The sequence below is a fragment of the Camelus dromedarius genome, chromosome 32 (genome assembly GCF_036321535.1).
Source record: "Camelus dromedarius isolate mCamDro1 chromosome 32, mCamDro1.pat, whole genome shotgun sequence".
In the NCBI taxonomy this organism is placed as follows: Eukaryota; Metazoa; Chordata; class Mammalia; order Artiodactyla; family Camelidae; genus Camelus; species Camelus dromedarius.
In genome coordinates this window covers 16,278,516-16,303,676 of record NC_087467.1, presented here as the reverse complement: position 1 = coordinate 16,303,676, position 25,161 = coordinate 16,278,516, and the positions used below count along the sequence as shown (strand labels likewise).

Genomic DNA, 25,161 nt, shown 5'->3' with positions numbered 1-25,161 from the left:
TCTTAAGATAAAAAAATTTTTAAACTTTTCCATTAAACGTTTTTACCCATGAAACTGACAGAGGAGTTACCAAAATTTATACAACAAAAGAAGCATTTCAGGAATACTAGACTAGTAGCTACTTCAACTACATTTACCCTGTTCACACAATACTAAGTATATCTGAAAATGTATTATGAACTTCAGCTCAGCCTCAAGGATCAGAGACTCTAGGATACACCGCAGAGGTACAGTTCAACAAAGCAGACAAATCATAAGGCTGGCTCCTTCATCAAGAGGTTACAATTTAAGTACTCTTTGGGCACCAGTAATTTAACACTCGTTTCACTTGGAAGAAAGGAACCACCTAGAATAGAGGGTATTGTACTGCCCCTTACCCCACCCCCATCCCCAAACCTACTGGACCAGTATCTCTGGAACTGAGGATCTGGTCTGGAGTAGTCTTTCTGGGGAATGGAGGGCATCCATCAGAATTATCTGGGAATCCTTTGAAAAATATAAGACCTCAGCCACCTAATCAGATGCTTGGTAGAGGTTCAGGGGCAGGCACGTGTGTAATTTAAAATAAAAAGGACAACAGATAATTCCAATACACATTCTTGGTTAAGAACCACTTGTCTAATGTTAATAAAGTCCCTATTTATGGTATTTTGAAGTGAGTTTATCCCTAAAAAGAATACAGAAAACCTATTGTAAATTAGGAATTACCTTCAAAGAATTATAGTATTTTACTATAGTGAAGTTCATTACTAACCTTAAGAACTTTAGCATTCACAGATTCCTTCTCTTTATAAAAAAACCGAACCATCTGAATGGTCAAGTAAGCAGGTAGCCGGCTGATCTTGGACTGAGAAGAGAAAATGGAGATTTTATTACATGCAAATACCATGTAAATTTTTAATCTGTTGGTTTGGTAAAAAACAAAGACTGGGTAATAATAATTAACTGGAAACCTTTCAACTAAATGGAATTTGATTTTTAAAGGAATGCACAACTTACAGATTTGATGTACAAAGCATTTCTTTGCAACGTTGGAGATTGTTTGGTGATTTCTTCCTGAAGTCGCTAAAAAAGAACATAACAGAAGTCCAAACATTAAGGAATCTTTTTCTGCAACATGGAATCACACCTTTAATTCTTTTAAAAATCAGTTCTACTTAGTAGACAAGGTACAGTATGCCAGTGGATTTATACCCCTGAGAAATAATTTGAATGAAGACAATGTGGGAAGGCTTTCAGATTTGTGATTACTAATTACATTACTAAAGCAATCACCATGGAGTAGCTTTCTAACATTTAACCAAGTTTATTCAGCAACAAAGAGGTAAAGAAATGTGGAGCCAAATTACTCAAGAATGAAACAAATGATGATAAAGCATCTAAAAAATCCAATACAATAAATATAACATCTCATGAATACATGTTTTTCAAGAAAGCATATCTGGTGTGATATTACTCATTAGGTAAGCTGTATGTCATCACCAATCCATGATCATCTAGATGTTTCAAGTATATTTAGTTTTCCAGGAATTTTATAAAAGCATGAAGAATACATCACCCTGAAGAGTGCCTGTGGAAACACTCCATCGCACACTCTCCAATTAACATCTGCACGTCACGTTCTGAGGCCCTGAAACCTGAATCATAAGTTGTCGTAGGACTCTTGGTGGTGAGCTCGTATCTGTATACTTTTAAAGGGAACGGCTCTTAAATGCCATCATGCCTCGCAACTCTCCCCTCAGTATCACAGGGCAAACAACAGCACCATTTATCTATCTGCCTCATAGAGACACATTTACGAACGCCTCCCTCCCCCAACCACTCTTACCCCCAACTGTAGATGGGAGCTCCCCGATGACAAATTCATCTTGTTTATCAATATAATCCCTTCCCCAAGTCACTGCCTATCCTTCAGAAGATGTACATACTCCCCCAAACCGTATCAAATAAATGTTAGACCAGCAAAACGGTTCTGTTTTATCAACCTACTCACTACAGTGGATTCTTTAGTGTGGCACTGGGGAAACAGCACTGACTGAACAATGAGAGAGGCAAGTTCCAGATGTGGCTCTGCCCCAACCCAATTAAGTCACTTAAACTCCTGGACCAGCTGCAACACTAGTGCACCAGCACCGGGACTACACAGCCTCACCTGCGCAGCACCACCTCCGTGTACACCTCACAGTTACTAACACATCCTCACTGCAACACCCTCAGAGGCTGCCTTCACTGCTGTCAGCCAATCAATACACAACCTCGTTTTATGTGTTTCCACTATTTAATGACAACTTAACATACTGTTGACCAACACTGAACTCACGGCCAAGTACACTACAACTCATCCTGAATGAAGCTCATCTAACAAACGTTATTTTCTCTTTACTACACATCACAGCCTCCCGCACCTGGAACACCAGACAGCCTTGAGCACTATGCCTGAAGGCCATTTTAAACAGCAAGATACCAACAAAAAGCACAAACATGTAAAAAATGTGGCACTAAAATTACTGCAAAAAGGACGCTTGTTTATAATATGAGCACTGAAACAAGAAGGCAGAGCACCACCTTTTGAGACCTCAGGTGGGACAGAGTGAGTCAGGGATCTCAAAATGTTTGCCATTCTGAGCACGTCTACAAATGGCCATGAAAGCACCATGAGTACAGATGCTGGGGTTACAAATCAATTTTAGCAAGTAGGTCCATTTACAAATACAGAACTACAATGTGGATGAAGTGTAACTGTCCTTACCAATTTAAGTCCTGTAAAAAGATACTTGACTTCTTGATTGATAAAACAGCTAAGCTGCAGCTGATTTTCCTTCCCTTTAGTGACCTCTTCTTCTTCAGATTCTGTACATTTCATGCTTTGCAAAATAAGATAAGGAATAAACCAACAGGCATTCAATTTCTTATATAATCTTGAATATAATAAATTATCCTAATGCTATTAAGTGTAATAGCATCATTCATTGGTATTTAAAACATTTCAGTCTCCCAATAGATTCATTTCAACATACTTAAAAACACTTATTCACTTATCAAGAGGATGGATTAGTGAGTGTGTGTAAAAGGATACACTCTAAACAAATATAAGCTGATTTTTATATAGTCTTAAAATGGTCCTAACAACCCAAAGAAACAGAATTCTAAGTAGCTACTCATGTCCTAGAAAACAGTACTCTCCTAAATTCATGTTTTATTAATTGCTTCAATCTCATATATATCATTTAGCTGATTTACTCCATTTCATACAATTAAAAATTAATTCTCTATGAGGTGAATTAATGAGGTACTCCACTAAAGCTATTCTTAGGAAAAAATAATGAGTATCCTTAAAGGGTACATTTACCTAAACTTCAAGATCACTCTAGTGGTATATATTTCCAAATTCCTGATTACTATGTTATTTTTTTAGGCATAAAAATGTCCTGAAGAATTTCTGTTCATGCCCCACCCACCACTCCAGTCAATGATGCTGTTTATACCAATTCACTAATCAGTTATAGTTTATACGAATCTTGGCTCATAAGGATACGTAGTTTCAAACTCAACTCCGAAGAACTGATCAATTAAGCTTTTCTTTTTAGAAGGCGTCACTGCTGATGCAGATGAAGAATCTGTCTGCAAAAATTAAGATGAAACAAAAATTCAATTTTACTTTACACAGATATGAATGTACATTTCCTCCCACACAATCCAGTTTAGTACATACATATTTAAGCTTTTCAAAATGTAATCCCTTTCTGTAAAATATTAGCAAAAAACTGTTCAATATTAGCAAAAAACTACAGATGCTCAACAATCTCAGCTGATTTAGTTTAGCAAATAATAGAGTGAATTTAAGCGTCAAATGCAAGCTTTCAAATTCCAAATACAGATGTAGCATCTAAAGTATTGAGGTATATGTCTGTCTATTAGGATGAATTTATTTCAAGCCTTTCAGAGGGGGAGAGGTGGAATATCAAAGTCTAAAGAAGGTCTATAATCAAAAGTGTGTTTCAATTACCTCTTTAACAGTATCATCCTCTATGGCTTCCAGTTTCTGCTGCAATACTCTCATCATTTGTATCCAACATTCATTAGCATCCTGTAATTTAAAAAATGGCACAGTAAGTAATCCTGGCTGTTACAGTGTTCACTCTATAGAATTATCCCAAAATAATGACTGTTTCCTTTGAGAAGGGGAAGAAAGTTTTTTCCTTTAAAAATACTAAGCCAAATTAGATATTATATGGTCTTCAAAACAACGAAGAATTCCAAAATAGTTTACTGATTCATTCAAGAGATGTTTAGTGAGTCCTAATTATGCTGAACACTATTCTAGACACTAGGAACACATAGCAGTGAAAAAAATAGAGAAAGTCTTAATGGGGGACATAAATAAACAAAATATAACACAAATTCAAGTAAAGAGAGTGTTACGAAGAAAAAAAGGCAATATGGTAGCAGAAAGTGATTAGGGGAAGGGAAGTGTGGTATTTCAATAGGACTGTCAAGGAAAGCCTCTCTGATAGAGAGGATGGAGCAAGGGGAAGAGTGGCCCGTAATGAGATCAGTGAGCCAGGAGCCAGGTCGCTTAGGACTGGGAAAAACCACCAGGAGGTACTGAACACGGGACCAACGTAGTCTTATTTACATTTAAGAGGACCCTGGGGGCTGTGTGGAGAAACACCACAGAGGGCAGGAGCCAGATGATCAGTTCACTGACTACTGCACCACTCCAGGCAAGAGATAATGGAGGTGTGAACAAGAGAGGACTGCTATCTGCGTTTCCAAATATGCTCTAGGAAGTATGGTGAGAGGAAGAAACCTAAGTTTTACATTTACAAAATGAAAACCACAGAACCCTGCCCTGATTACCTGCTGAAGATACTGTCCTTGTTCACCCTTCTCTGCAAACTGTGGAAAAGCCATGTGCAAAAACTGCAGCAGAATAATAGGTGGAATACTAGAAGAAGTTTTATCCATGGAATCAAACAAATCTCTAAGGGCTTAAAAACAAAGCAAACACTGCTTTAGTAAAACAGTGACATATTTAATACATGCTACTGTAAATTCTCAATTAATACAAAGAATTGCTTATTATTTTTAAGTATATCTATTCCTTTTGCAATTGATGGATTCCTAATAAGAAAAGGATTTATTTTAAAAACTTTAAGAACTTACCAGAAGACTATGTAATGCAAACACTAGCTATAAACAACTTCCGGGCCTTGCCCTATGTCTCTCTCTCCTTGACAGCCTGTCTTCCCAAACAAAGCAGGGCATAGTCAGTCAACACAGAGGACACAGCCTCTGTTCAGGATGAATCAAACAGGCATGTTACAGTTCCACCACTATGAGGACATCAGGTCACCACCCCCAACTCTCCTCCCTTTAAGCCATTCTTTGTTCCCATGTACTGAACTCCTGAATAGTGAAACCTGGAATATGTTTAAATGAAATATGTTTAAGGATTTAAACTGACTCTACTAAATAGCTAAGAACCAAAACTAACCTGACTTTAGATGGTGGGAACAGCTTAATTCATTCTGAAACTCAAATGGGAAGGAACTAGTTAAAAGAACTTACTATGACATCCTCAACTACAAGTTGTTTAATATAAGCACTCCAGGTTTAATGAGGTGATGTTTTATAAAACACGTTTTATAAACAGAAAGATACTAAATAAATTGTGAGTGAAAAATAACATTTACTGAATACCGCACTCCCCCTTGAAAAGCAGTATTTAAGATCCTGACCTGCAGTGATATACTGCGCTGAAGCTGTTTCCCCTGAAGCTCTCAAGGCACCTGCATACCTAGGAACAGTAAGGCAGAATTAAATAGGAATCAGTTCATTTTGAAACTCAAATGGGAAAGAACTTGTTATGACATCCTCGACTGCAAGTTTCTCTGAGCTGTTCCCACCATTTTTATTTACTTTTGGTCTTATTCCTTTAGTAATTATATGGGCAAAAAAGAAGTGCTAAGAAAAAAGAGGAATTTAGATGAATGAAGCCTACTTTACATTCTTTCCCGTCTCACTCATTAAAACATTTTCTCAAAATCGTGTAAAATAAAAAAGTACATATTTATAGCTCAAAAACATTAAACCACAATTAATAAACCTACATTCAGCATTAACTTCCTATACAACATTAAATGAGTCGTTTAAATTTCAAGTCAGTTTTCTCACTATAAAAAGAGGGGTTTCTTCTATTAAATGATTTCTAAATTCACTTCAGCTTTTAACTCTCAGTTAATTTACAACAGTACAAAGGACTGGCCACCCAAAGGAAATATTCAAACCACAGTATTTACTCCTACAATGTCTTATGACAAAGAATCAGCATTCAGATGATATCAAACATTGAGGGATGGGAGAGACCCCACAAAGGTCATATAAGATCAGTAACTGCTTGGGGAGTGGGGCAATGGAAGGGGATGAGGACTAATTGGGGAAAGGTATGATAAAACCTTCTGGGATGATGAAAATGTTCTACTAATTTAATTGTAAAATGAGTTAGAGAATTCGCATTTGTTAAAACTGATCACAAACACTTAAGACGCTTCTTGCATTTCACTAGATGTAAGTTACATTTTAATTTAAAAAAACAAAAACTGCTTATTTAAGTGAATGAAAGAGATGATAGAAAACATTATGTTAAGTCATATTCAATTGAAGAGTTTTGTTTCTTTTTTTCATTTGTTTAGATCTTTTGGAAACTGCTGCAACTAAAAACTTTAATTTTTTAATATACAATAATTCATAATATTGTTTATTTAAAAAATAAAAATCCTAACAGTTTCTCTGTCAGACAGTTCAACAACTTTTAAAGGGCACTTCTGAAGTTACAATGAGGTACTCATAAAGCAGATGCAGCCCATACCATTACTGAAGTATGTAACCACGTAACTGCCACTGGTACTGAATTTACTTCTAGTTATAGGGTAGCAAGAGTATGGAACTAGTCTGCATTTACGGCAATAGTTGCATTAATGAATTAACAATCTTTTTTTAAATAACTAAGAATAGGAAAATCATAGGTAATTTAATACCATCCCCCCAAAACTCTCAATATTGTACTAAGAAAACATATCATCCCTAATTAAGATAAAACCACCCATTAAGCCAAATAATAATCACAGTGAACTTTACAAAAAGAAAACCAGTTAGAAAAGAGAAGGAACTGATAGTACTGAAATGTTTAACAGACAAAATAACTTAAGTTTTTACAGACAACAGAACTAATTTTTGTCGTGTCAATAAAAATTAAATGACACAGAAAATCTGAATGTAATTAACAAACTTAATGCCTATTAGTTTATCACCTTCAAAAAGAGGACGTCCTGACTTCTCTATCATCTGTGAAATAGTCACAATAAATCAATCATACATCAGATCAACCCAAACATTCATCAGCAGAAACATGATTATTTGGTGATACATGCACAGTGGTGTACTCTACAGCATGAGCAAGAATAAACTACAACTACACACACGGAAACACCAAACATAATAAGCCAGGCTCCAGTGAACACAATCTGTATATTGCCATTCATAAAGTGTTTAAAATAGGTAAAATTAATCTATGAGGTTGGAAGTCATGTGACTATAACAACTCTGGGAAGAAGGAGGGGCAGTGGATCAGAAGGGATGGGTGAGAGGACCTGCGGAGTACTAACAAGGTTCTGTTGGTCCATGTTGATTACAGGGATGTGTTCACTCTGGGATAAGTCATTTGTACATGTTTCTGTATATTATAATTCAATAATTAAAAAAATTTCGGGCAACAGGAAAAGATGAGATTTTACAATGTTTTTTTAAAAAAACATCTGAGAACAGACAAAACCCTAGAATTATGTATGTTCATTTCTATGTAAGAATAAATGATCCAAGCATGCAACTTAAGTTAAAACTTAACAAAACAAACCTAAGGAAAGGAAAAAAAAAAAAAAACTGAAGGAAAACAGAAATAAGACATTAATACAAATAAAAGTAGAATGAATCAGACAATTGAAAAAATTTAATAGCTCATTCTGTGGAAAATAAAACACACAAACCCTCGGCAAGATAATCAAAAGAGGAAAAAAATTAACAAATAAGAAGTAAAAATGGAGGAAAAAACACAGGTCCAAAAACAGTAACTCTCACATGCTAAAACAGTTTAAAGGCATAAGGCTAAATTCATAGGAAAACAAATTACCAAAACTGACTCTCAAAGACACAGAAAATGGACATTTAAAATGCCAAAAAAAAAAAAAAAAGTGGGGTACAGCCAATTTTATGGGTAAGTTCTGTTAAGAACAGGTCAGGGAGGGAGGGGGTTATAGTTCAGTGGTAGAGTGCATGCTTACTTAGCATGCATGAGGTCCTGGGTTCAATCCCCAGTATCTCCATTAAAAATAAATAAACCTAATTACTCCTCCCCAACAAAAAATATTTTAAAAAAAAAGAACAGATCATCCCTCTATAAATTTGAAAATTAAAGTAAAATAGCAATCCAGTAATTGCTAATGAGAAAACTGTTTTGTACTTATTAAGAGCTGGCTTGCCAGTCTCCAATAAGATAAAAATATTGCCATATGATGTCTTTCATGAGCAACTTACAGAATTTTCAAGGGTAACTTTTACCATATACACTTTCCACTTCAGGTTCTAAATTTAGAACTCCCACAATAAAATGAGGTTCCACTGCTGGGCAGCACTAAGCAAACCAGATTTTACCTGCACTATGGTCCTTGGCCCTCACTGCCTCTTGAGCTAATCCAGCCTATTTCTCTGGAATGCACTTTCTTCTGCCCTTTATCATTATATATCTCACTTTCCAGAACCTGCCAAGTATGTGAAGATGAACTTCAGCATCTCCAGCTGCAAAACACCTTTCATGGAATTGGTCTCTCTTCTTTCATTTCTATTTTATCAGTTAGTGTCATTTTTCCAAAGATATACAACCCCATCCACATCATCTATCAATTAAGTTAATACAGAGGCTTCCACTCTCTTGTAAAAACTTGAAATTCAAAAAATATTTCATTTGGTTTCAGGAAAATGGAATCAACAGGATGAAATCTGCCCTGCTTGTACAAAACTTGACTCCAAAACACGGAAGAGAGCTCTCCTTGGAACAGGTTATAATATGGAATCCCAGACAAGAAAAATAAACAGGAGGTCTTGGAAATAAGGCAAGTTTGTCCCAACTAGCCACTCTTCCTTCTGCCTATGGAGTGTGTGTCTACTTTTACTTTAAACTGAGCACCTAACCAACCCCTACACCTCGTGGCCTTCCTCCTGCCATCTGAAACAGCCTGCACTCTGTCTGTGCAGTGTGTAGCTTTCTGAATAAATCAACTTTTATTCAAAAAAAAAAAAAAAAGACAAACCAATTAAAGCATAGGCAAAGGATTTCATCAGACATTTCTCCAAAGATATACAAACGGCCAATAAGCACAGGAAAAGATGCTCAACACCATTAGTCACTAGGTAAGTACAAATGAGAACCACAACGAGATACCATTTCACCCTCAGGATGGCTATAATCAAAGACACACAGAATCCCAAGATGGCAGCCACCATGAAGATGATGACTGCAAAAGACGTCATGTTACTTTTGAAGATAACCAAAGATAAATTCACACAGAATACAAGTGGAATCACAGAGCTGAAGGAAGAAATAGAAATAAAAAACCAAACAGCTCCAAAATTTAGAACATGTGCCTGTGAGGACAACATGTGCAGATTATGACTGCTTAACGATAGCTTATCAGATTGGTGGTGTTTTCATTAGCCATTCTCAAGAAGAAAAACAAGAAATGTTAGAAGAAGCAAAGAAAAATCTGCAAGAAACTGATAACTTAGAATCCAGAGTGGAATCACTTCAGTAGGTGTTAGCAGATTTGAAATTTCAGTTACATGCGATATTTGGGAGCAACATAAACCTTGAAGCAGAAGAAAGCTAAACATTTTATGATATTCCTAAAAATTTAAGGAAACCTGAGTATTATTTGAAATGGAAAAAAAAGACATGCAGTAACAAGACTGGCACAGAGATGAACAATTTGGGAACTCTCTTGCATTACCAGTGAGGATGTAAAATGGTGCAGTCACTTTGGAAAACATTTTGGTGGTTCCTCAAAATATTGTTTAACATGACATGAGTTACCACATGACCGAGCAGTCCACTCATAACCAAGAGAAATGAAAACAACTCATCTGCACAAAAACTTGTGCTTGAATGTTCACAGCAATATTATTTATAATAGCTAAAATGTGCAAACAGTCCAAATGTCCACCAACTGATGAATGGGTAAACAAAACATATCATATCCATACAATGGAATATTACTCAGCCATAAAAAGGAGTGAAATATTGACACATGCTACAACATGGATGAACCTAGAAAGCATTATGCTAAGTAAAAAGCCAGTCACAATACCACATACTGTATGATTCCATTTACATGAAATGTTCAGAATAGGCAAATATGCAAGACAGAAAGACTAATGGTTGCCTAGAGCTGGAAGGAAGGGCATAAGGAGTGATTGCTAATGAGGATGATGTTTCTTTGCGGATGGGTGGGGGAGGACTATTCCAAAATTAGTTTGTGGTGACAGTTGTACAAACTTGTGACTATAATACAGACCATCTAATTGAAAACTTTTTTTAAAGAGTGAACAGTACAAGAAATGAATTATGCCCCATATATATATATGTATATAAAATATATATAAAATATATATATATTTTAGCAGATTTATATATATATAAATATGCATTACTTATTAACACAAAACAACATTACTCATCCAAATGAGAACCTCCCTTACCCAAAGAAGACTTAAAACAATTTTTCTTCTGTCTTACCTTTTAAGGGCATCTTTGAGTTCAGGCACAGAACGAATACACTGAACTGTAGCATTCATGTAACAAGTGTTACCAAGGTTTGTCAATCCACATGGTAATTCCATCTGATGAGGAAAAGAATTAAATCATTTTTATAAGTTCACAGAGCATATATAAATACCTAAGGTAAACACTCTGAAGCAAGTACAAGTTACCAACCCATATCAATTTATAGTACACCTTCACACTAAAGAAACATGTTTTATTTCCCCCTCAAAAAATTTTACTGACATTATGTTGACCATTATTCTGTGTTTTAATTCTCTTCTTGAAAATAGTAAGAAAACAATTTTATCAGTCCTGCATCCTTTGCAGGCAGAGGGTAGCAACATATATATAGAAACACCTCAAATAAAAAAAAAAAAAGAATGGTACTATACAGATACTGGATAGTAAAAAATTTATATATGTATAAATATAAAACTTTTGACAACTATGCATTGGCCAGTTTCTAAATCAACACATTTAAATTAAGGATAAACTGTATGTATTTTCAAAATAGAAGGTTTTAAGAATTTAAATATCCTAGCTATTAAACCAACCTCTTTGAGGCTGTTTTCCCATAAAATAATAGTAAACAGTTAAATAGTGGTAACTATTTGCCAGACACATATTTATTAGATATTAATTGACTTTATAATAATCCAATTAGGACTCCTTGAGCCAATTTCAAAAATAAAACTTTTACTTACTGTTAATAACATATATCTTGCTATTGATTAAATCTTCAAAACATGTAAATGCTACTTTCTGAAAGGCATCTCAGTAACTGTACTTCTGAAAAGCAGTGATCAAATATATAAAATGTGGTATGTCTTACGGCAGATGCTAACTGTTCTTCTGTCATGTCTTCTACGAAGACAGTTTTAGCCGAGGGTTCCTCAGGAAGAGCATCTGCTGACCCCATCATTAGTAGAGTCATTCCCTGTTTTAAAAAAAATTAATTTCATGAAAATACTCAAAAGTTGATCATATTTATGTCCAATGAAAGAAGCCAGCCACAGAAAAGCACATAGTGCATCATGCTTCTATTTGCCAGAAAAGGTAAATCTTGAGAGACACAAAAGAGATCAGTGATGGCAAAAGCTAAAGGTGGGAAAAGGGAGTATCTTTAAACAGGAATGCATTTCTTTCTGGGTAATGATAAAAATACTCCAAAATTAGGTTGTGGTAAAGGCTACACAACTCTGTAAATAGTAAAAGTCATTGAACTGTTAAAAAAAAAAATTACTGGGGTGGCTGGTTCCAGCCAGAGGTCACCTGCTTATCTATAAAGGGGCACATAGAAACTTTTTAGAGAGGTGGAACTTCTACCTCGACTGTGGTGGTGGTAACATGACTGTATAAAATTAACCAAATCCACCAAACTGTACCTTTAAGTATGTGAATTTTATTCTCTATATATCACCTCAATAAAGCTAAGGGGAAAAAAAATCTTGTCACAAAGAAAGCTGAGAATGTTTTCAATAACAGAAAAGAAGGACTTCTTCACATGATCATTAGTATATAGTGGCATCACTTCTACCCACAACAAAGTAAGTACTGAGAAGATTCAATGAATGTCTACTGTTAACTGTAACCATTATTTGCATTTGAATAGAAATATTTTGAAAGCACTGAAACCTCCATTATTGGAAAACAAACCAAATACATAAAATAGTTCAAAATAGCCAATTTTATAATTCTACACATTATTAACCTAAGGGAACACTTATATTCACTACATGTATAACATTCCATACAACAGAACAATGAAGACATTGTCACCCCAAATCTCATAATCCTGATGTGAACAACACCTTCCTCAATATTGGAAGACATGAACATCTAAGACAAAGACAAAGGGTAGAGAGGCTTAAAAGGGAAAAAAAAAAGTCAGAAGTAGAAAATTTTTTTTTAAAAAAGTAAGATAAAAGTAACTAAAGATTAAATTAGGAAATTACTAAGGTCAACAAACTCATAGTCTTAAGAGTACCTACGCTGAAGTCCAACAATCTTCATTCTGTCACCTGCCACTATCACTTAAACTTTCTGTAAGATAACAGCAAAGCAGTACTAAGCTATCACTAAAGAATTTTTTTCCAAAGACAACTGTCTCAGGAAAAACAAATATTTGAAGAATATACTAGCAATAACCAATTAGAAAATACAATAAAAAATAAAGAATACCAGCAAATATCTAAGAGTAATGTAACAAGGAATATGTAATACTTTAGTAAGAAAACTATAAAGCTTTACTTGGGGATATTTAAAAAACACCTAAATAAACTGAAGGTTATGATAGATTTCTGGACTGGAAAAACTACTGTAAAGGTATGATTCCAAATTATCATGTAAATTTAATTAAAAATTTTTGAAACTGTACAGTATGACTCATTCCTGTAGCTAATTCATACCCATGACAATAGCTAAGAAATTTCTTAAAAAGAATAAAGAAAGAAGACTAAAAATGTCATTTAAAATTAAGAAAATAGATAATACAATCAAGAATGTTGAGGATAATAATTTAGAAAAAAATTACTGAGTTCTCCACCACACAGCATGGCCATACCCAAAATGAATTACAAACTGAAACTTTACAGGTAAACGAAATGAAACAACTACGAAATATTTACCTGAATTTTTTTTTTATGTTGCCATTTTGGAAGAGTCTCTAAAATTGACATAAAAGATGAAGGGACTGATGATGTCACTAACTATATAGATCTTAAAATTTTCACCACTACCACAATCAAAATTTAAAAGGACAAACAAAAAAATAAATAAATCACTGTAGGCACAATAGAAAAACAGGCAAAAGAAAAAAGAAAACAAAAAAAGGGTAAAATTAATAAATTAATCTTTTATTTTTTTGTTTGTCCTTTTAAATTTTGATTGTGGTAGTGGGGAAATTTTTAAGATCTATATAGTTAGTGACATTATCAGTCCCTTCATCTTTTATGTCAATTTTAGAGAATCTTCCAAAATGGCAACGTTTTTTAAAAACTTCAGTTAAATATTTTGTAATTATTTGTTTCATTTTATTTACATTTAAATTTCAGTTTGTAATTCATTTACTGTTAAGATAATGAGCATTTTTTATAAAAGATAATTATATTCCCACAACAAAATTAGTGAAGAATGAGACTGTTTTACATTTTTTCAAATCTCTAACATCTGGCTTAAGAGAAAACATTTGTTTCTGCATTCAATCTGCTGCAATATCACATGTCCCATAGCCTCTAAAAAACTCTACTGTACATTCATAAACAAACAATAGAAAAGGCAAATAAAACCTTAATATCAATATGAAAGTAGTTCTGATCTCAGGGACTCCTTGAAAGAATCTTGGGTACTACCTGGGGTTCTTGGGATATACTCGTTGAACTGCTACCCTAGAGAAATCAGCATAAATAACAAAGGAATACAGTAAAGGTAGAAATAAACACAAAATTGAAAATAATCGAAAAAGCAGGGGAAAAAACTGAACAAATGAGACAGAAAGCAAACAGAAAGACAGTAAATTAAACCCAAATATATGGATTACATTGAACATAAGTGGTCTAAGGGTTCCAATTAAACACAGAGATTTTAAGACTGGATTCAAAAGCAACACCGGGAGGGGAGGTTATAGTTCAGTGGTAGAGCATGTGCTTAGCATGAGTGAAGTCCCAGGTTCAATCCCCAGTATCTCCGTTAAAATTTAAAAAAAAAGCAAGACTGTACATGCTATCTTTAAAAAATCCATTTTAAATATAAAGACAAATGGATTAAGAGTAAAAGGATGAGAAAATACATACAATAATTTAAAAAAATATGGAGTAGCTTTATCAGAATCAAAGTAAACCTCAGAGCAAAGAATAATACCAGGGACAAAGAGAAATTATTCACTGTGATAAAAGGTCAATTCATCAAGATGTAACAATCCTATATGTGCATGCATCTAATCAATATACATGAAGCAAAACCGGTAAAATCAAATCCACAACAAGATAAAATCAAATCCACAACAAGAGTTGGAGATTACGACATACTTGATAAAAGAAGTAAACAAAACAACAGAATAGAAAGAACATGAACGTCATAAACCAACTTAACCTAACTGGCATTTATAGAACATTCTACCCAACAACATTCTACCCAACAGCAGCAGAATATGTATTTTTTTTTTCAAGAAAACATTCTCCAAATGAATAGACCATAAAACAAGTATCAATAAATTTCAGAGAACTGAAATAATACTGAGTATGTTAGGTGACCACAGCAGAATCAAATTAGAAAGACATAACACAAACATATTAGAAAAAGCCCCACATAACTAGAAATGAAATATAGTTCTAAACAATTCATGGGTCAAAAAAGAAATCACAAGGTAAACTAGAAAGCATTTTAACTGCATAAAGAAACACAGTATATCAAAATCAAAACTTGTGGATAAAGCTACAAGTACTTAAAGAGAAATTAATAATTTTAAATCTCTGTGTAAGGAAAAAAGGTGTAAGAAAATCAATGACCTAAGAAGACACTTTAAAAAGCAAGAAAGCTAAGCAATTTAAACAGAAAATATAAAAAACATTTTAGAGTAGGTATCAACAAAATACAAAATAGATAATATATATTAGCAAAGTCAAAACCTGAATAGATTTATTGATGAATCCTTAGTGACACTGACCAAAACAATATTTATATATACATACACATAAACATATTTTACTAATATCAGGAATGAAAGAAGGAATGTTAGTAAATAATGATAACAGATATAAAAAGATAACTAATGATTATTTTGGATTTAATGAATAACTTTATGCCAATAAATTCAACATATTTAAAAGAAGCAAATCCTTCAAAAGAGAAAATTTGCCAACAACAACAACAAAAAACAGAAAAACTTAAACAGCTCTAAATTAGAGAAGCTGAGTATCAATCAAATTCCCAAAGAAAACCCAGGCCCAAATAAAATTTTCTGGTAAATTATTTCAAACATTTACAGAAATAACACCAATCTTACATAAACTCAATTCAGAAAAGATAAAGGAATACTTCCCTAACTCTCATAATGAGTCCACCATAACTCTGATGACAAAATGAAAGATGATCCAAAATAAAAATGTTAATATCCCTCATCAACACATATGAAAATATCCTTCAAAATACGAGAAAATTAAGTCCAGAAATAAATAAAAGAGATAAATACATCATGATTTAATGGATTTGTCCCAGGATGTAGTTCTCAAAGCATTGTCTGTGAACATCTATGGGTCTCTGAGATTGTTTCACAAAGCAGCAAGGTCAAAACTATTTTCATAATAATACCAAGATGTTATTTCTCTTTTTTACTGTGTTGACATCTGCCCTGATGGGGGTAAATCAATAGCAGCTAAAACTTTTAACAGTGACATCAAAATGAACTGGTAAAAATGATTCACTTTATTAAATCTCAACCTCTGAATAATTTCTTTTTGAATACATTTCATATTATGGAACAGGAAGTACAGATAAAAAACTTAATTCTCCTGGCAACCAACATGTTCCTCAGCAGATGGACAAATAAACAAACTGTGGTGCATCCCGACAATGGAATACTACTCAGCACTACAAACTGAGTTATCAAGCCATGAAAAGACTTAGAAACTAAAACGCGTATTACTATGTAAAGAAGCCAATCTGAAAAGGCTACAGACTGTATGATTCCAACCATATGACCTTCTGGAAAAGGCAAAACTACAGAGACAGTAAAAATATCAGTTTATCAAGGGTCGGGAGAGACATACAGACAGAGCATAGAAAATTTTTAGGGTGGTGAAACTACTTCATATTACGCTGTAATGACGGATACATGTCATTATACATTTGTCCAAACACATAAAATGTACAACACTAAGAGTGAACCCTAATATAAACTATGGACTTTAAATAATTATGAAGTGCCACTATAGAGCATCAATTTTAACAAATCTGGTGGGGGATGCTGATCAACAGAAGAGGCTACGCATGTGTGTGAGAGGATGGTATAAAAAAAAAGTTAAGAGTGCCAATCAATTAAAGAAACCCACTTCTGCATACCAAAGTATGACAGCTGTATTCAGGATAAGCTTGTACAAATATTTGTGTTAAAAACTAGGCTAATGGCCCTTCTTTTTAAATGGAATACCATTTTTACTTAAAACAACTGTGAGTTTTTAGATTTGGGTATTTAGGCAACATTTTTTAAAAATGAAGGAAGTAAGCTTATTGCGTCAAGAAAACTGACAACATTTATAGCTGCCAATGACAAAATCAGAGCTCTCAAGTGAAAAGAATTTTCTATCTGTCACTAGAGAATTCAGTTATCTTCTATTAAGTTAGATTGTCAATAAATATGAAAAATACAGGACAAGGCCAGTCCTTTCGCTTTAAAATTAACAGGTAATGGGTCTGTTACTGTTATTCTTAAGTGAATAATATTTTTAATTTCTCAGCCTTAATTTCTATTGATAAATATCAACAGATATAATTCATATATATGAAACTCTTTGGGGTTTAAAAATAATTTGAGAGTGTAAAGAAGTCACAAAGGCCAAGAAATCAGAACTGCACATGCCACAAATGCAAGGTTTAACAGTTCAAAATCAATGAGACTAACCAGATTACTAGAATAAAAGAGAAAAATCATTATGATCATTTTAATAAGAAGCAGAAAAAGCACTTAACAAAATTCAACAGCCATTCATAATTTAAAAGGTTTTACTGAACTAGGAAACGACAAAGATATCCACTCCCACTTCTTTCTATTCAACCCTGTATTAGAATACCTAGCCAGTGAAGCAAGGAAAAATAAAGAAAATGAAATCATAAAGACTGGAAAGGGAGAAGTAAAACTGACTATTTGTAGATAGCATGCTTATGTACATTGAAAAACCAATGGAATCTACAAAAAGAAAAAAAAAAAACTACTGGAACTAGTAAGTAAATTTGGCAAGGTCACAGGATAAAAATAAACTGGTATTTTTATAGTCTAGCCAAGAACAATAAAAAACAATTTTTTAAAAGTATTGTTCAACAGCCAAGAAACATTAAGTTCTAAGAATCCAAGTACCGTGCAAAGATCTCTGTATTGAAAGGAATTACAAAATTGTGCTAAGAGAATATAAAGACATAAATAAATGGAGAAGTACCCCATATTTTAAGAATTTTAATCCTCAATACTTTTATGATGTTCATTCTCCCCAAAATGAACTACACATTCAATGCAATCTAAACAAAATTCCAGGAGTCCATTTGCAGGAGCTGACAAGATTTTTTTGTAAAATTACAAGGAAATGAAAGGAGCTAAAATATTCTTGAAGAAGCAGAAAAAGTTGGAGAATTTACACTGTCTTATTTCAAGACTTACAAAACTTTAGTAATCAAGACCATCTGGCACTAGTATAAGTTTAATCTAATATCTCAATGAAACGAGTCCAAAAATAGACCAACAACTGATTTTTAAGAAAGACTGACACAAGCCAATAAGAAAAGGAAAATATTTTCTAAAGATGACACTGGAACAACTGGATACACAAATGGAAAAAAAAGGCATTAGGAATATACTTCAGTGTAATAATTAGGGAACTGTATTATAGTAAGTGTTCTTACGGTAGTACTTACATTTTTTATTTTGATGTTTCCCCAATCATCATCCTGTTTTAAAGACAAATAAAATACATTTAACCACACTTGCATAATCCAAACATAGTCTAAAAATCAATGAATTTTAAGATACTTCAGAACAGAATTTTCCTGTATGCAGATTTTAATTAAAATTACTGTAACTGGGGGGAAGGATACAGCTCACTGGTAGAGTGTGTGCCTAGCATGTACAAGGTCCTAGGTTCAATCCCCAGTACCTCTATTAAAAATAAATAAAAACCTAGCTACCTCCTCCCCAAAATAAATATTTTTTAAAAAACACTGTAATCACAAGTATTAAAAAAAAACAAATCTAGTACTAAAACTAGTTAAGTCTAACAACTGTTTAAACTACGTAAGACAATCTAAAAGACAGTAAACCTGGTAGCACCAAAAGTACTAAAAAACACTTGACCGATGACAAGTGACAGATGCTAATTTTTCGCATGTTTGGAATCAGCAGAGCTAATAACTAGCTTATGTGACAAGAATAAAGAGTAACTTACAAAGTGAGGTCTACAAAATTAGGGTGATTATATAATTTATCATCCAAATCAAGAGACTCTTGAAAATAAAAGTGCTATTAAAAATTATACCAGGAGAGTAAACAAGACTACCCAAGGCAAACTAACCCCTAATAGTTATTTGTCATGTCCACAAATATTTCTCACGTCCTAAATTTCACATCTATGAAGCAATCAACAAATACTTTCATTTCAGTATGTTCAACTGAATCAAGATTTTTTTGAAATGCTATGATTGGTCCGAAGATATTCTGGCCTACTGTAGCTAAGCCCTTCCATTCACAGGATAAAGTCAGTTCCAGGTTACTCCTTCCTTTTTACAGAAGGTACCAGGCATTCAATACCCTTCCCTCTAGTAGAGCCACTCTCTCTTTGGACCCCATCCTTCGAAATGCAGCATAACTTCCTATATGCCCTTCGCCGTTTAAGGCCTCTTACTGCTCATCATAAGAAATGACAACTATATGTGTTTCCTCATGTTCCGTACTTATCCAGGGTTACACAAAGCTGGGAAATGAACCCAGATCTGATTGACTTATAAATCATATGTTTTCTTGGTGTATGTTACTTAAACCTTTCTGATGCTCAGTTTCCTTGTTTATGAAATATAGAAAATACATTTACTTTCCTCATTTTTAAGATACATATGGTTGAAAATTAAAGATAAAAGCCTGACAGAGTAAGTATTCATTAAGTGGTAGCTATTAGTAGAAAGTGTTTCATTTAATTAGCATTTCTCTAGAATTCTCCACAGTGCACTACCAGCACATAGCTCAGCACAAATCAGGTTATCAAGTTCACTAATGACCAAAAGCTCATACTGCAACTTGGAGGGGAAACAATGTTTCTTCACCAACATCTGTTTTACTGCTTAGCTGACAGGGGTAGTCAGTCCTCATCTCTAAAGTTAACTAGAGCTCTTTAGCATTTCATATCTAACTCTTGAAGAAAGAATATTTTAAAAACCATACTTATATAGCATTAAAAACAATAAGAAAATACCTTCACATCTTTTTGTGGCCCTTCGTCAATGATGCTGGTAAGCTCAGACTCTTACCTGTAGTCAACGTGATCATTCCAAGGGAACTAAATGAAAAATTAAAGTTCCCTCTCTTTTTAAACAAAAATTTTTTCCTTCTCATCTCCAGATAGGTGTTAGACAGCCATTACTTTTAAGAGAAAAGGGCTCTTTTTTAATGGTAAGAAAAGCCAAAGGAAAAATTAAGTTTTCCAGAACTAAGGCCTTGGTAAATTCAGTACATTTATAATGCATTCTGTAGTAGCCTTTAAAAAAAACTATCACATTGTTCCATATTTTTAACAGATAAAATCTCTACCCCTATAACTAATTACTAAAAACATATTTAGTCCAAATAAAATAAAATACTTCTAACATACCCACATAAGAAAAAATTTCAAATACAGAAAAATGCAAAGTGCCCCACTCCCCAACCCCCAGAGATATTCAATGATACAATGTATTTTAAAAATCTATATTTTAATGACACTTCATAATACAGTGTCTTGAAATGACTACAATGTTCCTTCCTTACACTAACATAAATAAAAATTTTAATCCCATAGACTATATACTCTCACCAAAAAATACATCTCAAATGCTACACTTCCTGGTGCTAATTATTTTCATGAGTTATATCATAGTACATAATGAACATTTGGACTCAATTTTACCTTCAATGTTCCTCCTTTCACCATAACTTTCTGTCTGGCCGGCTGGACTCCAGTCAATGCAAAAAGCTGAGCTTTGAACACCATGGGAGGTTCATCAGTATTCAATTCTACACCTTCAAATTTCTCTTTTCCCCATTTCACAGTAACTGCAAACAAACAAATTATTTTTTTCATTTACAAAATAGTAAGACTGAAGATTTAGATCCTTAGGGGAACAATCAACCCAGCTTGAAAGCCAAACTACATCATTAATCTTTTTAACACTCATAATGCCTACCTAATCAGGAGTGAAGTGAATGCAGTAGATCTTGCAGAAAATTTACCTGGATCTAATCCAAATTCTCATTTGATAAATAAGGAAACTGAGACTTAAGAGACGCTATTAATGTCACAAAACTAGTTAGTGAATATTCAAGTCTTCTGAATCCTACTCTAATAATCTCGGCAACATTTCCCAGAATAAGGTTCACAGACTTCAAAATATATTTATTTAAACAATCATTAAAATCAGTGAAATTTTACATACTGTCGAAATAGAAAGGGGGAAAAAAGGCTAGAATGATATTTTGAGAGAAGAAAAAAAATAGAAAAATAAAGCATATTTAGAACAGGTTAAGGAGTACAAATTCTGGATTATATGAAGGTGTGGGAGCATGGGAAGGTCTGCTTCCTGAACAAGAGGTGATCAAATATTTTAGAAGAATCTTAAGATATAACTAAATCATTAAAAAAAAATAGTAATCTTACTTCAGTTATTCAGATGGCTACTATAAAAACAACAACAAAAAACCCAAAACAACAACTGTTGGCAAGGATGTAGAGAAACTGGAGCCTCTGTGCATTGCTGATAGGAATATAAAATGGTGCCGCCATTGTGAAAAAAAGGTATAGCAGTTCCTCCAAATATTAAGTATAGAATTACTATATGATCCAGCAATTCTATTTCTAGGTATATACCCAAAAGTACGGCGAGCAGGAAATCAAACTGATACTTGTATACCTGTGTTCAAGGCAGCATGATTCACAACAGCCTAGAGACGAAAGCAACCCAAGTGTCCATCAACAGATGTACAGATGAACAAAATGTGGTTTACATACAATGGACATTATTCAGCCTTAAAAAGTAATGCAATTCTGACACATGCTACCCACATGGATGACCCTTGGAGACATTATGCTAAGTGAAAGACTCTAGATACAAAAGGACAAATATTGTATGATTCTACTTACGTGAGATATCTAGTAGTAGTCAAATTCAGAGACAGAAAATAGAACGGTGGCTGTCAGGATGCTGGGAGGACCAGGATATGTGGAGTTACTGTTTAATGGGGATAGTTTCAGTTTAGGAAGGTGGAAAAGTTCTGGAGGTGGATGACGACGATGGTTGCATAGAAACGTGAATGTACTCAATGCCAAAACTATAGGCTTAAAAATGGTTAAAACTACATTTTATGTTATGTATGTTTTACCACAATAAAAAAAAGTCAATCAGCCTCATAAAATAGCTACCCTTTGAAACATGTACAAATAAACTCAAGGATATAATATACATAGCTTGTTTCCATTGAAAACTTTATACCTACTCAAAATGAGAATCCCCCAACTAAGAGTTGTCTGATTTCTCTAACTACTAAAATCAGAACATAAAAGTGACCCTAACTCCAAATCCCAATTCTTTCACTAGTTCAATTAATACTTAGCATTCATTCAATGATAAGCCCAGTAATAAGCAGGGGGAGACTCTCTATGAACTTTGAGTTTAATAAAGGAGAGAGGAGAAAAAGGATAAAATAATTAACAATACAGTATAAATATTATAAATGCTAGAGCACAGTGGAATGCTTTACAAGTGAGGAAGGATTCCCTGGAAGAAGTGATAACTGTGAGTTATCACTATCAACTTTGAATTGACTCTCAAAGGAAAAAGTAGGTGAATGCCAGAGAATAAGAATAAAAGCATTCCTGGAAAAGACACTCAAAATCATAAAGCAGCATGGTGCATTCTGACATATAAGTATTTCCCAGAGTAAAGGGGAAGCACCTGAAAAATCAGAAACTGGCCAAGGATCAAGTCAAGAAAGGTTAACATAAGTCATATTAAAACATACATGTTTTATGTTGTACAAAATGTGCAACCCCTGAAAGGTTTTCATAAAGGCCACTTTGGTCTGGTATGAACATTATACCACTCTGGCAGCAGCAGGGAAAATACAGCTTTGAAGGGGGAACAATTATAATCATTGAGATAAACTGGAAACATCACAATAGTACAAATAAAACATAAGGACTAAATCAAAACAGTATTAGAAATAATAGAGGATCTGTCTGAAATTTATTTAACTGTGTCACCATGGACAAGTTAAACTTTATGCTTACCCATAAAGGAGAATTATACTGTACCACAGGATTATGTTGAAAATTAAAGCAAAGCAACATGTATAAAAACATTAGCTCTGTATCAGACACAAGAGTGTTTGTTAATTTTTACGGCACTTAACCATGTAAGAATCTGGGCATTTAATTTTCTACTAAAACTTATGAAACAGTACTTAAAATGTTCTCGTTTTAAATAGGGCTTTTTGCAGAACATGGAAATACAGGTTCTCAATATGGAGATGTCAAAGGAAGATATCTTAGAAATCTACTTCAATTCTCTCATTTTGGAAATGAGGAAAAGATCTGATTAAATATTTAAGATGGAACTCAGTTTTTAAAATACAAAGTTTGGTAAGTACAGGTATTTTCTGAGGGGGAACAAAGACAGGGATTGGTTTTATTGTGTGAGTCTACCTATGTGTTTAAGTATCAGCATACATTGTTGACATTTACCAGAATTACTTGATTAATGCCCCTTCAATTCTACGTTGCATAAATAGAATATTTCAAGTATCATTCTACTGTTAATTGTGGCTTTAGAGAGAGATTGAGCGATCATTATTAAAGTATTCAATTCAAGATTCTAGAACGTCAAGAATCCACCTCACATTATTCTTCTGATTGATATAATTCTTTGAAAATATGGAAATCTTCAATACAGGAGCGATGACAGTGTCAGCGATGGCCAATGAATCACACATCCATAGCCAACAGGAGGCACCACATACATTTTAGGTGCCATTTTGAATTAGACTAGGAAACAGCAAGGTCCATTTACTAAGTAAATTGTGATCCCTGGCCAGCACCCTGAACTGCCATCATGCAGAAAAACCCTGTCAGATGTCATTCAAAACGAAATGACGCCCGCGGGTATTTGTACTGTTTCACCTCTCAAAATTAACACTGTGCTTCGGGCATAAAAGCCCAATACAAGGTTTGACGAAAATGAACCAAAACGATGTTTTCAATCTGCCTCGGGATAAAACTCAAATTGGTACTAAAGGGGCGGAAGAGCTCAACGCAGCAAGGGGTAAGTGAAGGGAGGCTACCGACAGAAACCCCAGGATGGAGGAAGGCTAACCTCACATCCCGAGACCTTCCATCACTCCCTTACCTCAGACTTCCCCTCCTTGCCGCTCCCTTCCAGGGCTACCACTGAAGAGCCCAGGAAATGCCGCTGCACCTCTAGCCTGGTCCCCGGTACCCCGCGACACACCCTCTACCTTCCCTCACACGCGAGGACAGCGACAGAAACTATTCTGCAGAGTCACCACTCTGGAGGCCGAGGCTCGCGGCTTCCCCACCTCCCCTCCCGCCCCCGCCCCATCCACCCCGCGGCCCAGCAGGGACACGGCTCCTTCGCACTGCAGGGCTCGGAACTCGCCGGGAGAGAGAAAGGGGCCAGGGTCACCTCCACGCCGCGGCACCCCCCGCCCATACTCCCCGTCCCCTCCCCCGCCCCGTGCTCGGCCGGGCAGCCGCCCTGCAGGCCAGGCCTACCCAGCGGCCTAGCACGCGGCGGGACTGCGGGGCGCGAGGCGGGGAGCGAGCTCACCGGAGTAGAGCGGCATGGCGGGGCGCGTGGGGAAGCGGCGGCGCAGGAAGGCTGGGCCTGGCAAGGGCGGCGAAGGGAAAGGGACGCGAAGCTGTGGCGGCGGCCGAGGAGGAGGCGCGGCGACGGCGGCGGCAGACACGGTGCGACGAGAGCCTCATTCAAACGGGCCACTGGCGATGACGCAGCAACACGCAGCTCCCCTGCGGAGCCGAGGAGGCGACTGCGGGGAGGCGAGGCGGGGCCTGGTGGGTGGAGAGACGAGAGAGGTGGGGCGGGGCCCGGAGAGGCGGGCGCGCCAGGGCCCTACGCGTGCAGGTGCGCGCCTGCGCACTGTGCACAGTGCGCGCTGCACGCGGCCGCCCGGCCTGGTCCCGCCCAGCCCCGCCCTCCTGCAGACTGAGTGAGAAAGCCGTGTTTGCGATGGTTTCTTAAAATTTAAGCCTCTCACCTGCTGTCGAATCGGTGGGGCAGTAGGAGTCCGGCTTTTTTCTTTTCTTTTC

At 35.3% G+C, this 25,161-nt stretch overlaps 1 protein-coding gene, 1 non-coding gene and 1 pseudogene across 2 annotated transcripts in view; 2 read left to right on the top strand and 1 right to left on the bottom strand.

Annotated features, from left to right (window-relative positions):
• Positions 1 to 24,890, bottom strand: part of USP14 (ubiquitin specific peptidase 14) — a 29,158-nt gene extending 4,268 nt beyond the window's left edge. Inside the window, exons 1-12 of the mRNA XM_031439097.2 lie at positions 24,662 to 24,890; positions 20,731 to 20,876; positions 18,494 to 18,526; positions 11,706 to 11,810; positions 10,847 to 10,950; positions 5,742 to 5,800; positions 4,861 to 4,991; positions 4,007 to 4,087; positions 3,536 to 3,621; positions 2,750 to 2,864; positions 1,000 to 1,065; positions 755 to 847 (exon numbers count right to left, since the gene is read on the bottom strand). Coding sequence (XP_031294957.2) covers positions 755 to 847; positions 1,000 to 1,065; positions 2,750 to 2,864; positions 3,536 to 3,621; positions 4,007 to 4,087; positions 4,861 to 4,991; positions 5,742 to 5,800; positions 10,847 to 10,950; positions 11,706 to 11,810; positions 18,494 to 18,526; positions 20,731 to 20,876; positions 24,662 to 24,677 — 1,035 coding nt within the window. The 5' untranslated portion in view covers positions 24,678 to 24,890. The remainder of the gene's footprint in view (positions 1 to 754; positions 848 to 999; positions 1,066 to 2,749; positions 2,865 to 3,535; positions 3,622 to 4,006; positions 4,088 to 4,860; positions 4,992 to 5,741; positions 5,801 to 10,846; positions 10,951 to 11,705; positions 11,811 to 18,493; positions 18,527 to 20,730; positions 20,877 to 24,661) is intronic.
• TRNAS-ACU (transfer RNA serine (anticodon ACU)) lies at positions 8,306 to 8,381 on the top strand. Its single transcript is given in 2 exon segments — positions 8,306 to 8,341; positions 8,346 to 8,381. It is a non-coding gene; the product is annotated as a tRNA-Ser (tRNA).
• Positions 9,456 to 10,828, top strand: LOC105086251 (prefoldin subunit 4-like; annotated as a pseudogene).
• Positions 24,891 to 25,161: the final 271 nt, after the last annotated feature.